Source organism: Lissotriton helveticus, chromosome 7 (assembly GCF_964261635.1).
Source record: "Lissotriton helveticus chromosome 7, aLisHel1.1, whole genome shotgun sequence".
In the NCBI taxonomy this organism is placed as follows: Eukaryota; Metazoa; Chordata; class Amphibia; order Caudata; family Salamandridae; genus Lissotriton; species Lissotriton helveticus.
The window spans coordinates 389,999,086-390,012,151 of NC_136068.1; the positions used below are offsets into that span (position 1 = coordinate 389,999,086).

The 13,066-nt window shown below is 43.3% G+C and overlaps 1 protein-coding gene across 3 annotated transcripts in view; it reads left to right on the forward strand.

Moving 5' to 3' along the window:
- The first annotated feature begins 570 nt into the window (after positions 1-570).
- LOC144768507 (rho GTPase-activating protein 39-like) overlaps positions 571-13,066 on the forward strand; it is a 513,307-nt gene continuing 500,811 nt past the window's right edge. Inside the window, exon 1 of one of the 3 annotated variants that reach the window (XM_078652231.1) lies at positions 571-945. In XM_078652231.1, coding sequence (XP_078508357.1) covers positions 935-945 — 11 coding nt within the window. In that variant the 5' untranslated portion in view covers positions 571-934. The remainder of the gene's footprint in view (positions 946-13,066) is intronic. The other 2 variants (XM_078652230.1, XM_078652232.1) reach the window with 2 other exon arrangements.

The following is a 13,066-nucleotide window of genomic DNA, read 5'->3' on the forward strand; positions in this document are numbered from 1 at the left end:
ATGTATGGAGAATGTACAGCCAGAGTTGCAGACTTTGGAGCTGGAGAACCAGGTACGAGCCTCGGTCCGGCTCAACATCCTGTGATTCTGGGCAAATCACTTAATCTTAATCTCCCCATGTCTACCAAAAATGAATGTGCCCTTGTGTAACGTAACTGGAGCTCATGTAAAACGCTCCAGTACCTTCGGGTCGAGTAGGCGCTATATAAAACTGCCCAAAAAGCAACAACAAAACAGGCGGACACGGGGACAACTCGATGCCTGTCAATGTGAGTGAGACTCGCGAGGATTTGTTTGCCTTCCTCTCTTTGTGGCAATTTACCCGCCTCTCCCTTTGGAGTGCAACCTGCCGCTCCATTCAACCCGCATGGCAATCAGGGGACATCACATCCCTACTGTATCGTGGGTAAATTCTTTAATTCTGAGTACATGTGCCCTCTGCACTTCTGCCCCGTCCCAGGCTCCCCACCCGGCACTGCTCCTCTTGTCTGAGCGGTGCCACGATCACCTTGCCTTCCTGTGCCCTCCCTCTTCCTCCCAGCTGTCCTCTCCGCTCCCTCCCCCTCCCGTGAGGAAGGCTCGGGTTTCAATCCTGAGCTCCGAGTCCCTGCTGCGCCGGAGGGAGGGAGGGAAGGTCCGGATAGTGTGCGGGGAAAGCCCGGCACGCCGAGGGCGCCCTGACGGCCACGGGGACAGCCTGGACGGTGCGCGAGGAGGAGGAAGCCAGGGTTCACCGAGCGGAGTTGGGACGGGGGCACGGAGTGCGCCCAGCGGGCACTTCTTGTACAGCTCGTGCCAAGCGGGGAGTCCGGAACAGGAACTCTGCGACTCCCGGCGCGCCGGGGAGTTTCTGGGGCGCGAGGAAGGGGCAGTGGTGGAGTAGAGCCTCAGACTGGACCCTACAGACGACGGGGGGGCCTTGGGACATGTGAAGATGGCTGAGAGGTAAGCGCAGATCTGTCTGTCCGGGGACGAAGGTCCCGTGGCAGAAACCGAGGAGTGAGGGGGAGGGATCGATCACTGGCTAGGCACAGTCGTACTCTCTCTCCAGGCACACCACGAGGGGAAACAACTTGAAACTTTTAACTTCTCAACACGCTACAATTTTGCGCTTGTGCCAACCCCCCAGGCACCACACGTACTTCACTTTTCCTGCCCCCTTCAGGTTGGAAGTGGAACCCCTCTGGCGAGCCGTATTATTGCTCTAGCTCTTGCCTCCTGTTGCACTTCTTTGGAGTCCAAATATCCTCGTCCCCTTAGGGACCGTGCTCCCTTGTGCAACGAACATAGGGCCTTGTGTCATACAACCGCCTGCACCCGCTTTCCCGACCAGTGGCCCCTAGGGCCTCTGTGTACTTTTAGGCCCGACCGGCCCCTCGTATCCGCAAAGGTTTGTTATGATGGTTCTCTAATTGCATTGTTGGTCCCAAAACTCCATAAATATTTGTGAGTTACCATAGCCCCCCAGTTGCTTGTGTTTCTTTCCCCATTCTCCAGATCCCGTGTGTCTTATCCCCCACCCCCCTTTGCCAGTTCTCTCACAAATAGTGTGTTTGGTGCCCAGCTCGCCACCTTGTCTCATGGGTGTTCGCACTAGTCCAGTTTATTTTTAGAGTCTCACGGTTCCTTTCGTTTGTGATCTCGTCCCATTTTGCTTTCCCCCCCCCCTTTGTGCTATGTTACATCGGGACTTTTAAGGATCTCCCCGTTTTATGGGCTGTCCCTGTATGTATACGGGTCATACATTTAACCCTCCCTGTTTCTATGCAGTGCGATCCACCCTAAATCAACCACTTATTTTTAATCCTCCTTGCCCTCCTTCTGGTCCAGCGTGGCTTCCTTGAGTTGAATTCCTTGAATGGTCCACCTAGCCTTTACTTATTTAGGGTCCCCAAGCACTTTCGCTCTTAACTTTCTGGCTCCTCATAACTTTAAGAACCCTACGCCCGCCCCCCGCGACCTCTTGGAATGTTCCAATTGGCTGTCTTTTGCGTCCTCCCCTTTTTTGCCCCTTTGGTCTCGTGTTGATCCCATTTGGGCTTCTATCCGAGCCACTGTACATCTTGTGCCACTTGGCGTCTGGCCAGTGACATGCGTTGTCTGCCAAATCTGTCCACCTGCAGCCAGCTCTCCATTCTAACCTGGGTAAAAACAGAGCTGCACCAGTGTGTGCCTTTGGCAGTGAAATAGTCTGGAATAGAGACTCGTCAATAAACACTACACAAAGCAAAATCAATAGCAACAAGCAGGCACTGCAAAGCCAAAGAGGAACTCTCCACTTTTGAGGACGCCCATATTTGTGAGAGCAAGTGTTATTGTTGTACAGAAGGAATCTATTATGTAAAATGTTAAGAATCAAATGTTTAACGACACCATTTTGCAGCTCTATGGTGTTAAAAGTGTTTGTTTGTTACGCCTTTCGATATAACTTGTTTTTTCGTCCTCTAAATAATCAGATTCAGAATTGGCTTTGCCTGCATTGGGATTTACAGTTGGGCCTCCAGGTTTTTTGGTATATTTAAAAAAAAATGTAGTCTCTATTTATTTTCATTGGTTCATTTTATTTGTACTTATCCATATTTATTTTGTGTTCTGAGGAAAAAAATGAAGTTGCAAACAGTAATGTTTCCACGTTTTTTCACATCGGTGAGTTAAGCCTCTGTTGCTAAGGCTAAATTAAGGAAGAAAACAAGGGAGAAGAAGAGCAGACAACAAATAGTTTCTTCTCTAATTTATGATCATACATATAACATCACGTGTCTTATGTCTGCCAAGGTTAGTAAGTGGGAACACCTATGATGTTTATACATCTTGCATAGATACCGGTTTGAAAACGCTTAGTGTCTTGCCCTCATTTTGTAGTGAGTATAAAGTATCCATCATTGGTTTAGTGCGTGAGCCCACCGGAGTTCTGACATGGTGGGTCATAAAAAACATAAGGATAGGTCCAATCGGGAATCGGTGTTACTCTTGACTAGGTGACAGAGTGGTTTACAAAAGTACTAGTTGTTGTAGGGTCATATATGCTCTCAGTAACCAATGGCTTAGAGGAGCCAGCTCATTGAGCCAGACTTGAATAGGTTGGTGGTTACTTTTTGGAGATAACAGTATTAATTCCGTTTAATCCGGGTTCAGTTTTAAGTGGTTTGTGTTAAACCAGGTTTGGATCTTGGTAAGCGTGACATTGAGGGGTCGGACGTCACGGGACGATTTGATATTGTAGTATATTTGTGTGTCATCAGCATATAGGTGGCAATGAACCCCTGCTTGTTACAAAATAATTGCAAGTGGTTCCATGAAGAGATTGAAGAGGGATGGTGATAGGATCGATCCTTGCGGGATTCCAAGTTTGACTTGTGTTGGTACAGAGAGGCAGGAGTGCTAACCTTTTGCCCATTGCGCCGGCATGGGTGTTTGTTCACAATGGCCAGATACCAGTGATTGCTCACAACCCTGTGCCCCTGGATCCACCATTTGACCTCCTGCCAGCACCCCCTTGGGAGGGGCCTTTAACTCCACTGTTGTATATATGTAAGGACGGTAATGCCGACATGGCCCACCCCCCCAATCATGACCTCACCAGCAAGGCTACAAGACAAAATACGACAATAGCAATCGACCTAGAAGGAAAAGATTAGTTACACAGCAACGACAAAGCACACCAAGTACTCACACAGAAATTAACAGCCTATCCCTAATTGGTATGGGGATGGTAGGTGGCACAAAGAAATGGCCAGTTCTAAGGAGGCCGGAGCAGCACAGGCAGCGTCCTTCCGATGCGACAGTCTGAAGCGAAATACCTGCCATTGCCTTGTGCTCCCTTTTAGGATAGGGCTTCATGGTCTACTCAACACATGCCTTGGAAGCATATGAGGTGCGTCTGGGGTTGCGGTCCTGCCAAACAAACAATCGCCGTCCACAATGTTGAAGGGTGGCGGTGCATTGCGCTGCTGACCCCCAACGCTGGCGGCCTGGTGAAGCCACCGTGTGTGCGGCTCCCCCTAGGTGGTGGGGCCTTAGCCATTGCTTATGTTGGGTATTTATACGTGATACTTCTACTGTGATTTACACGTCTTAATAGCAGGTGTAGTGTTATTGTGTCATTTAAATTAGCTATTCACCCAGAGGCAAGAATCTGAGAATAAGATAGACCTATGTAAAATACAGCTTTCATGGAAGGGTAGCTGGGAGAAAACCCCTTATCGCCAAACAATATTGTTGCATGACTTAGATTTGCAAAACAGCACCCGTTTAGACGACAAACCAGCTGTTGTGTGGTTTCGTTGGGGTGACGATCTTGACCTGGATGCAGCTGCAAGACCTGGACTCCTCAGAATCTTTGAGTCCACCATGAATTCCTCTCAATACCAGCTCGTTTTCTATAAAAACATGAGATAATCAGTCCAACAGCTATCCCTTAGCTGAAAGTGGATCATTCCTTAGGACAGTTATCCAAAGCACATCAGTAAATCAGCAACAGAGTGAATGGAAAAAAATGTCACGATTTTAGAATGGCCAAGTCAAAGTTGAGTTTTTAACCCAATTGAGATGCTCTGGAACAACCTGTTCATAAAAGAAATCCCTCAAACATGACCAAGCAGAAGCAGGAGTGGGCCAGAATTCCTCCCAGGCAATGTGACTGGTGAATTATTAGAGGAAACGTTTACTTGATTTCATAGTACATTTTCTTGGTTTTACTTGCACTTAAGTCTATGTTTATCTACTGTTAGCAATTAGTGCAGCTAGAAGCTTAGATATGTCTTGAGTTCCAATCAAAAATGGGTGGTGGGGTCTTAGATATAGTAAATGTAGCCACTACAGAGGAGGTATTTACTGGGCCTGGTAATTAACTCCTATTCAGAGTTCAAGCTTGGAAATAGAGCCTAAGGTGGCACTTATGACACTGTATTTCATGTTCTTGTAATTGCCGAATATTTTTCTCCTTTTGAATGTGGACAGGTTTGACCCACTGAAATTGACCTGGGAAAATTTCAGTGATGCAGAGTTCATCACACCTGATAATTACTGGGTGCAGTAAACTCCACCTTACTTAGAATTCCAATCTCGGTGCAAACAGTGGTTTGTGGAGAGATTAAAATCTTACAGCCTACTTGTAATCAGGGCCTTAGTATGGAAAACCATAGACTTAAGAGGATGCTCTTTCTTTTTTGCATGATGAGGAATGTTGCCTCCGCTCAGATATCAGAGTTAATTTAAATTAATAAGCTGCTGTCAGACAGATAGAATGGGTTCCGACCAAGAAGAAGCATGGAGTCTGCACTAATCACCATATGGGATGACCTTAATAACACTGTTGACAACAGTGGCGTTGCTGTTCTATTACTGCTTAGCTTGTCAACAAAATCAACCACGGCTGTACAACACCGGGGTTCAGGATACAGTCCGCAAGTGGATAAAAACCTTCCTCAAGGATGGGCCCCAAATTGTCTCACCACCACCACCATTCAATTATGCACTATGCCTTTTATTCAATTGGTGCTTCTCAGGTCTCTGCTATTGCACCTTTACCTGTAGGTATCTACTTTGCTCCTCTTTTTTTATCTTGTGAATTTCTTCAACCTTACCTGCTGCGACTACGCTAATGGAACTCAGACCATTCACAAAATCTAATATCCCTCATAAGCCAAAACTCTGTGAATGCATATTAGTGTGGAACAAAAAATGCTTGAGAATAGCCTCAAACTTAATCCCTCAAATAGAGAAGTCCTTACCTATGGATTATGATAAACTATTACCCTATATCCTCTTGTCGGAGGAAATTGTATAGGTACTTATCACTTCGACTGAGGTGGAATACTTTTTATTAGTGTGAACTCCAATATCTCTTTACAATATCAAGTCAGAAAAGTAACAGGGTCTCATCCAATGAAGCATTTACCTTTATTTAAGCCTGTTAAATAGGATACGGACATCCATAGTGATTGTTATATTGATTCTGGGTTATGCAAATTCACCCTATATCTGATGCACCAGATAATCTCCAAATAATACAGAACATTGTTGCTAGATAAATCTTCTACTTAAACACACAGGCCTTTGGTATCCTTTCCCTCAAGCCACCACACTACCTATCTTTGCAGACAAATATCTTTCAAAGCACTCTGCATCGCACATCTGACTATCTACTGGTTGCAGTCTAGCTTTGTACAATCAAAATACCCATTTTTTAAAGTAGTTGGAGTGATTTTTATTGAACAGAAGTAGCTCTCAGAATAGAAAAGGTTGGGGATCCTTCCCCAACCTTTTGTGTTCTGAAGCTACTTCTGTTCAATGAAAAATCACCCCAACTACTTTTACAAAATTACCAGTGTTACAATAGTAACCATTTCGGACAATATTCCATTAGTGACCATTGCCTGACTAATTACTAGCAGTGACTATAAACAAATCAACAACGATGAGGGAAGCACTTCGTATGCACTGGTGAGATATTTTTTGTAGTAGTCCAATTAAATATTATAGTTGCGGTGCTCCACTTCCTATGGCCCACCGTTGAGACCAATCATGTGGCAACGATGAAAATAGTAATGGAAGGAGCGTCTGCTTCAAATAACAATAAATCAAATGTTGCAATCCATATGAGTTTCTTTTCTTCTTTATTATTCAATAAAAAGTGTTCAGGATGTCCTAATCCAAATTCCAACAAAAGAGTTAGTTTAATATATAAATCCAATCAATACGATAATTTTTCCATTCAAATCATTAATTCCACAAAAAACAACTTTTTGTTAGGAGCAGCCTACGCGTTTCATCCTCCTTAGGACATCATCAGGGCTGCAAAGTAAAGAACAAGAAATCACAATCCATTTTGATAATAAACAAAAAATAATACCAAGTCTAAAGGCATAATTAATATGTTTATTCAAAAACCCCTTTCAGTCTTGCCTATATAACAATCTAAAGTTACAATGCCTCCACCAACCTTTAACTAACATGTTTTCTTATTTGTATTCCTAAACAAATTAAATATTAATTCATTATACTCTTTAATCTGAAATACACGTACCTCATCTGATTATGACTTTTCAGAGTTGAATACTCCTTTATTCGTTGCCTATTCGATGCCCTATAACAATATGAAATGAGGCTTGTATTTAGCAACTGATCAGTTTAGCATTGTTATGAAATCCTCATTGATTTCTACTGTTAGCCAAAAAAGTTTCATACCCATATTATCAACCCGACCTATACTGTCCAAGATATAACCCTTCTTAAAATAGGGCACATTTTATATAAGTTTTAAATCCAATTATACCATTCCTTCCTTCAGTTAACATTGGCCTTATCATTAAAAATAAACAATGCCCCTTACAATTGTACATTTCGGCCTGTCAGAAAGTAAACTCCTCAAACTGTAAATCTTCTCATTCCAGGCTCCGTTTAAGCATAATGACCAATTTTAAATCTGCCAAAGAAAAGACTCAAAATCACCATGCTGTTCTATATAAAAAGTTCCTCACTTCATGTGTTTATTCATATATCTAATTTTCTTCTAAACAATATCCTAATGACACTGCTCATCAACAATACTAACAGTCCCAGTTTTCATTATCTCCACAAAATGTATCACCATCCTACCCCAATATCCTTGTATTGCGGTGCTGGTTGTTCTATACACTATACTGTTAACCAAAAATGGGTTCCTATTAATCTGTAACATGTTGCCAGTTAATATCAAAACAAAATTTCCCACCTTTATTTTCTATTACGATGCCAAGTCTTTACCAAAACTCACTCAAGTTAGATTGAAGAGAATGTAATGTTAGTACAATGTGTTACCTCACATCAACTACAAAACCTCAATTGTTACAAAGTTCATCCTATTTGGAAAGCCTATCCCAAACATACCATAACCCTATCGATTATATGTATACCCAATGCATTATTACAAAAAATAATGAAGCTCAGAATCGTTATTCAGACCGCTAATCACAGTTCTACATCTGCTTATCCACCTGGCTTCCTGCTGCCTGATACTGAGTTCCCAATTACCCCCTCTTTTTCTAGGCATGATCTTTTGTATGCCATGGAACTTGGTATTAACCTGTGGCTATGATATTCTTTAACATGCTGATACAATGGTAATCTAACATCGCGATTAGTGATGGCCCGTTTGTGTTCCTGAATTCTCAATTTAACCTCATGAGCGCTACCGCGTTTTCCCGCTGTGTGCTAAAATTTTTAAAATGGCTTGTTTATGACAAAGCCAGCTCGTCATCCGCGCAGCGCAGGTAACGCTGATGACGAGCTGGCTTTGTCATCAGCATCGATGGGGTTAAGCATTATTTTAGTGCTTTCAATGTATACTTTGTCGCACTCACATACAATAGCATAAATTACCCCAATGCTATTGCAATTGATAAACTCTTTGATGCCATACTTTCTATTAGTGTTGTAAGAAAAATCCTTGATTTTTATTAATTACTGAATCACAAACACTACATCCTCCACAGACATAGAACCCTTTGGGAGGCTTGGGTAAACAACTTGTATCCCCTGTTTTTAAGGGCTCTATATAATTCCTAGTGACCATTTCTTTAATAGTTAGACTTTTCCTGAAAAGCACTCCCGGTTTCTCACCGATCAGATTTGTCAAACCTGGTACACCCCTTAAAATATTCCAGTTCTTGCCCAAAGCCTTAAAAATACCATCCTTCTCTGTACAATACCTAGTGACAAATGCCACACGTTCTTTCGAATGATCTTTGTGTTTTTGCTCTAAGGTAGATTCTCTTTCGACATGCATTACTCTGGCCCCGGCGTTTAGTGCAACATTTGATGTTATTGTTATTTGAAGCAGACGCTAGTTCCATTAATATTTTCATTACTAGCAGTGACTACCTAGCGCGCAAGGTCAGCAGCAATAATGTAAAAAAAGTATGAATTTAAATTTGGACTGCTTCTACATGTCAAAGAAGTCATGTACGGAAGGCCTCCAGCACCTAAGAAATAACATCAGTAATAAGACTCACAACATAGCAAAAATTACCATTGGAAAAAACTGCCTAAAAAGTATTTTATCAGCAAATATCAACTCTGAAAATAAACAGATTTGCCTTTAAATGCATCCTTTAAAATGTTGGACACATGCTTAATTCAATTAAACAAAAGCTTTTCCTTTATTATTTTGGGCAGTACATATAGTAGCTACTCCCAGGTAGCTGGAAAGTTAACAGTAGCGCCCACACTGCTCTTGGGAAAACCCTGACTTAGACTAAAGTAGCTCTAAGATTGCAATTCTGACTGCTTTGTGTGGGCTGCATACAAACTTATCCCTGCATTACCTTGTTTATCGGGAAACAATTAGGAGGATAAGTGATGAGACCTGGTGCAAGAAGCCGAATAAAAACCCAGGGAGCTGTCTTTTGATGACAATGTGACTTTAAGGAGCAGCCTCCCCAGATTAAACCTGTAAAGCCTTATTGACTAAATAGGCCAACTCAGACCAATGCAAAAAGGAAAAAGTCAAAAATACTGGTCTGAATGATTTGCATGCACACATTTCTTGAAAACTTAAAAGAAAAGACAGATATACACGGCAATAAAAGCCAGTTATACTTATAGGGATTAGCGCAAAAATATGGTCCTGAAGAAAGCAGACTGACCTATGCGGGCATTCTACCGGCTGAAACATGTCGACCTCAGATGTATAGGGTCACTACTCCCCTATGTAAATGCACTTTTTTTAACCTTGCTGATGGACCAAAAAGTTAAAAAGTAGTAGGATCCGGCAGGCAATTTTAATTTCTTCAAAATAATCAATGACATCACTACCAACACCCTTCTGACATCCTTGCAACTTAGAATCACAACTATTGACTTGGACCGTATTGTGTGTTATGATCTAGACAAAGAGGTAGGCAGGCGCTATAGAAATGTACAATACAGTTCATTGAATTTTGGTAGAACGCACTGGGTATTGAAATGCTCTTCAGTCTTTTAAAACACTCCTGAACTGTGCAACTAGCCATAGAGACCTCTCAGCCTTATATGAGCTCATGATGGGTGTGCAGCTGGCTGATAGCTTTGTTAATTTGACTGTCTTTGTGCTTGCTGTAACACGTTTATTGTTATGTATTGCATACTGAGGCTGAGTTGGAAATTGAAAAGCAGTTTATTAAACAGGTTTTTCTTGTTCTGTAAGTTAAATGTATTTGTAAACAGAACTCTCTCTGTTTTTTATTCCCACATTGTTTTCGGTGGCAAAACTCCATAGTAAATGCGTGGCTGTCGGTCCGCCTTTCTGGACTGTGTTAGGAAGACATACATTTGGAGTGTTCTTGCTCAGTCTTTGGAGTGGGCTATAAAGCTACACACTACAGGCCTCAGAGCGGGCAACACAACTGCTCATCGCATAACCAGTAGTAGGCAACCAAGACGCCAAACGCAGGGAGACGAGTGACCTGCAAAGCCGCACATTGAGTATGAGTGCGCTTCAAAGCGGCATATTGCCGAAAAGGTGTGGGCTATAAAGCAGATCTTCACAGGCCCAGGAGTAGGCTACACATCTACACACCCAGCCCAAAGTAGTCTATAAAGCCGCACATTGAGGATGAGTGCTCTACAAAGCGGCATATTGCTGAAAAGGTGTGGGCTATAGCAGATCTTCTCCGGCCCAGGAGTAGGCTACACCTCCACACACCCAGCCCAATGTATTCCACGAACTGCACATTGTATGCCGAAGTGTGTTGTCCAAAATCTCCTATTCCTTATGTGAGTGTGGGATGCTGTGGCACAGTGAAGGCATGGAGTTTGGTACAAAGCTGCTCATCGCAGGCATGGCTTGTAGTAGAAGTAGATTTAGGGCCACACATGCTGTGCCCTGGCTGCCAGGTGATCACTCTGTCCCTATTAAGACACCGACCATTGCTGTGGGTCCCTGGCAGTGCTGATGGGACACTCATTGAGGCAAGAAGCCCGTGACCATGTCCGTGTGAGCCTGGCGGTGACGTCAGACCTTCTCTGTGAGGTTTACACATAGGCAGTGAGCATGCCATTAACATAGCCAGTCATGTTCTTAGCCAGGAAAATACTTATCTTTGTAGCTCATGCAGCTCTTGACATAACACGTTCTGAATGAACAAATTGAAATTACACAGTGCATCCATCATGCTGTGTCAGTTCATAAGGTTCTGAATATGCACACTTGAGGGTGCTTTAGTAGGTCCATGATCTGCAAACAGACGTTTGGTACAGTGGGTTGTGCACACTTCTATAGTGCTCTGCATCTTGTCTGCAGTTCTTAGTTTAGTGCACCGCATCAGGGATGCACACAGAACTCTAGTGCATTGTATCCACGCCAGGTTCAAATAACTAGTGCACCCAATCGGAAGCGCATACACAAGTCAAGGCATGGGATTGGTGGTGTGCTGGTACATTTCCAGTGCAGTATACAGAAGACGCGACCATGCAACTCTAGAGTGAAGTGGAACCTCAACAGTCACACAGAAGTTTAAGTGCCAGGATCTGTGAAAATGTTTAGTGCAGTGGATCCAAGACATGCTTCTAAGAGTTTTAGTACAGTTCTTAGATGGAAAGCCCCTACTTTTAGCCTCAAGGCTTTAAATAAAAAAAAAGTCCATAATAACGTCATATTCTGTAGGCAGTGCCATGGGTCTGCCAGCCGGCATCTCTCCATGATGGTCACCATTGTCTAGCCCTGTTTAGGATTTGTCAGTGCGATGTATTAGATGGGTTTAAGAGTACGTGATGCTTAAATGGTGTGCGCGTGTTGCACATAGGACGCAACAGCACAACATAAAATATTTATAAGTACACACAATGTTCATTTCACTAACAAAAGTGATGCACACATAAAGGCAGTGGTAAAGTTCATCAACATAGGGCCCTAGGTGGATAATCTACAACTTACAAATCTTTGATAGAGGCAGAGCAGACGTGTTTGGAGTGGCCATTGTGTGACCGTGGGATTCTTAATGGAGAGATTCCATTCTCCTTTTACATGGGTCACAAGGTAATGAATAATAGATCACTTGGGAGGCTTTTGAGGGAGCCCTTTACACCCTCTCCTCGGGAGTAGATTTGTGGCTTTTCCCATTAGATTTTGTGGTGAGTATTAGCACGTTGAAATGTATGCCCTGCCACACAGGAAGTTGTTGTATGTCCCGTACGGCAGGCTAGAAGGAATCCCTGGATTTCAACTTGTTACCATTTTGTCATTGTTTTTTTTTTTTTTTAAATACATCTTTTATTGTTTGCAATTCGTAAACAACAATACAAACAAAGAATCAGAAAAAAGATGCTGCCATCCACAAACATTGACATGGAGTAGCAGGTTACCACGTTATAAGTCCCACAATAATACATATGTGTCATATCCCAGCATTCTCCTCTCAAAGAACTACAAAGACTGCAGCATTGGAGGCGAGAGGGGAGTACATCTTGTCATCTGACATAGTGTCCCCCAACCCCCACGATCCACAAACGTAGCCAGCATACCCCCAAACTTGCAGATCCTCTTCCACATTCTCATCATGCTGACACTGCTGGAGGAGTACTTCCTACGCAACCGCCTACTCATTTACAACCCTCACCCAGCCGGCCACACTGGGCCCAGTCTGCTCCATCCAGGTACATACAACACGTCTTTCTGGTAATAACAGCAGATGCAGGAATTTAAATTCAATTTTTTCCCCTTACTCTCCCTAACATTCTCCAGTAAACAAACAGGTCCATCCCTATGGAAGCACTAACCACCGTGGCCACTAGTGTCTCAACAGATGTCCAGGATGAGTTCACCAGTGGGCAGTACCATGCAAGGTGCAGGAAAGTTGCCACCTGAGCTTGGCACCGGTGCAACCACTAGACCTACTAGAATCTATCCTGTTAAGCAGCACTGATGTAATATGCGTGCAGTGCAAGACATTGAAATGAACAAATTTAAGGTGCACATTACAAGACTAGGGCACACGACCTACCCTGTTGTGCATCCTCCAAAGGCACCTCCCAAGCAGCCCTAGCAGGAAACTGGGCTAGCGGTCTGTCAGTCGCCATGGCTCTATCTAATAAGTGTGAAACCAGGTGA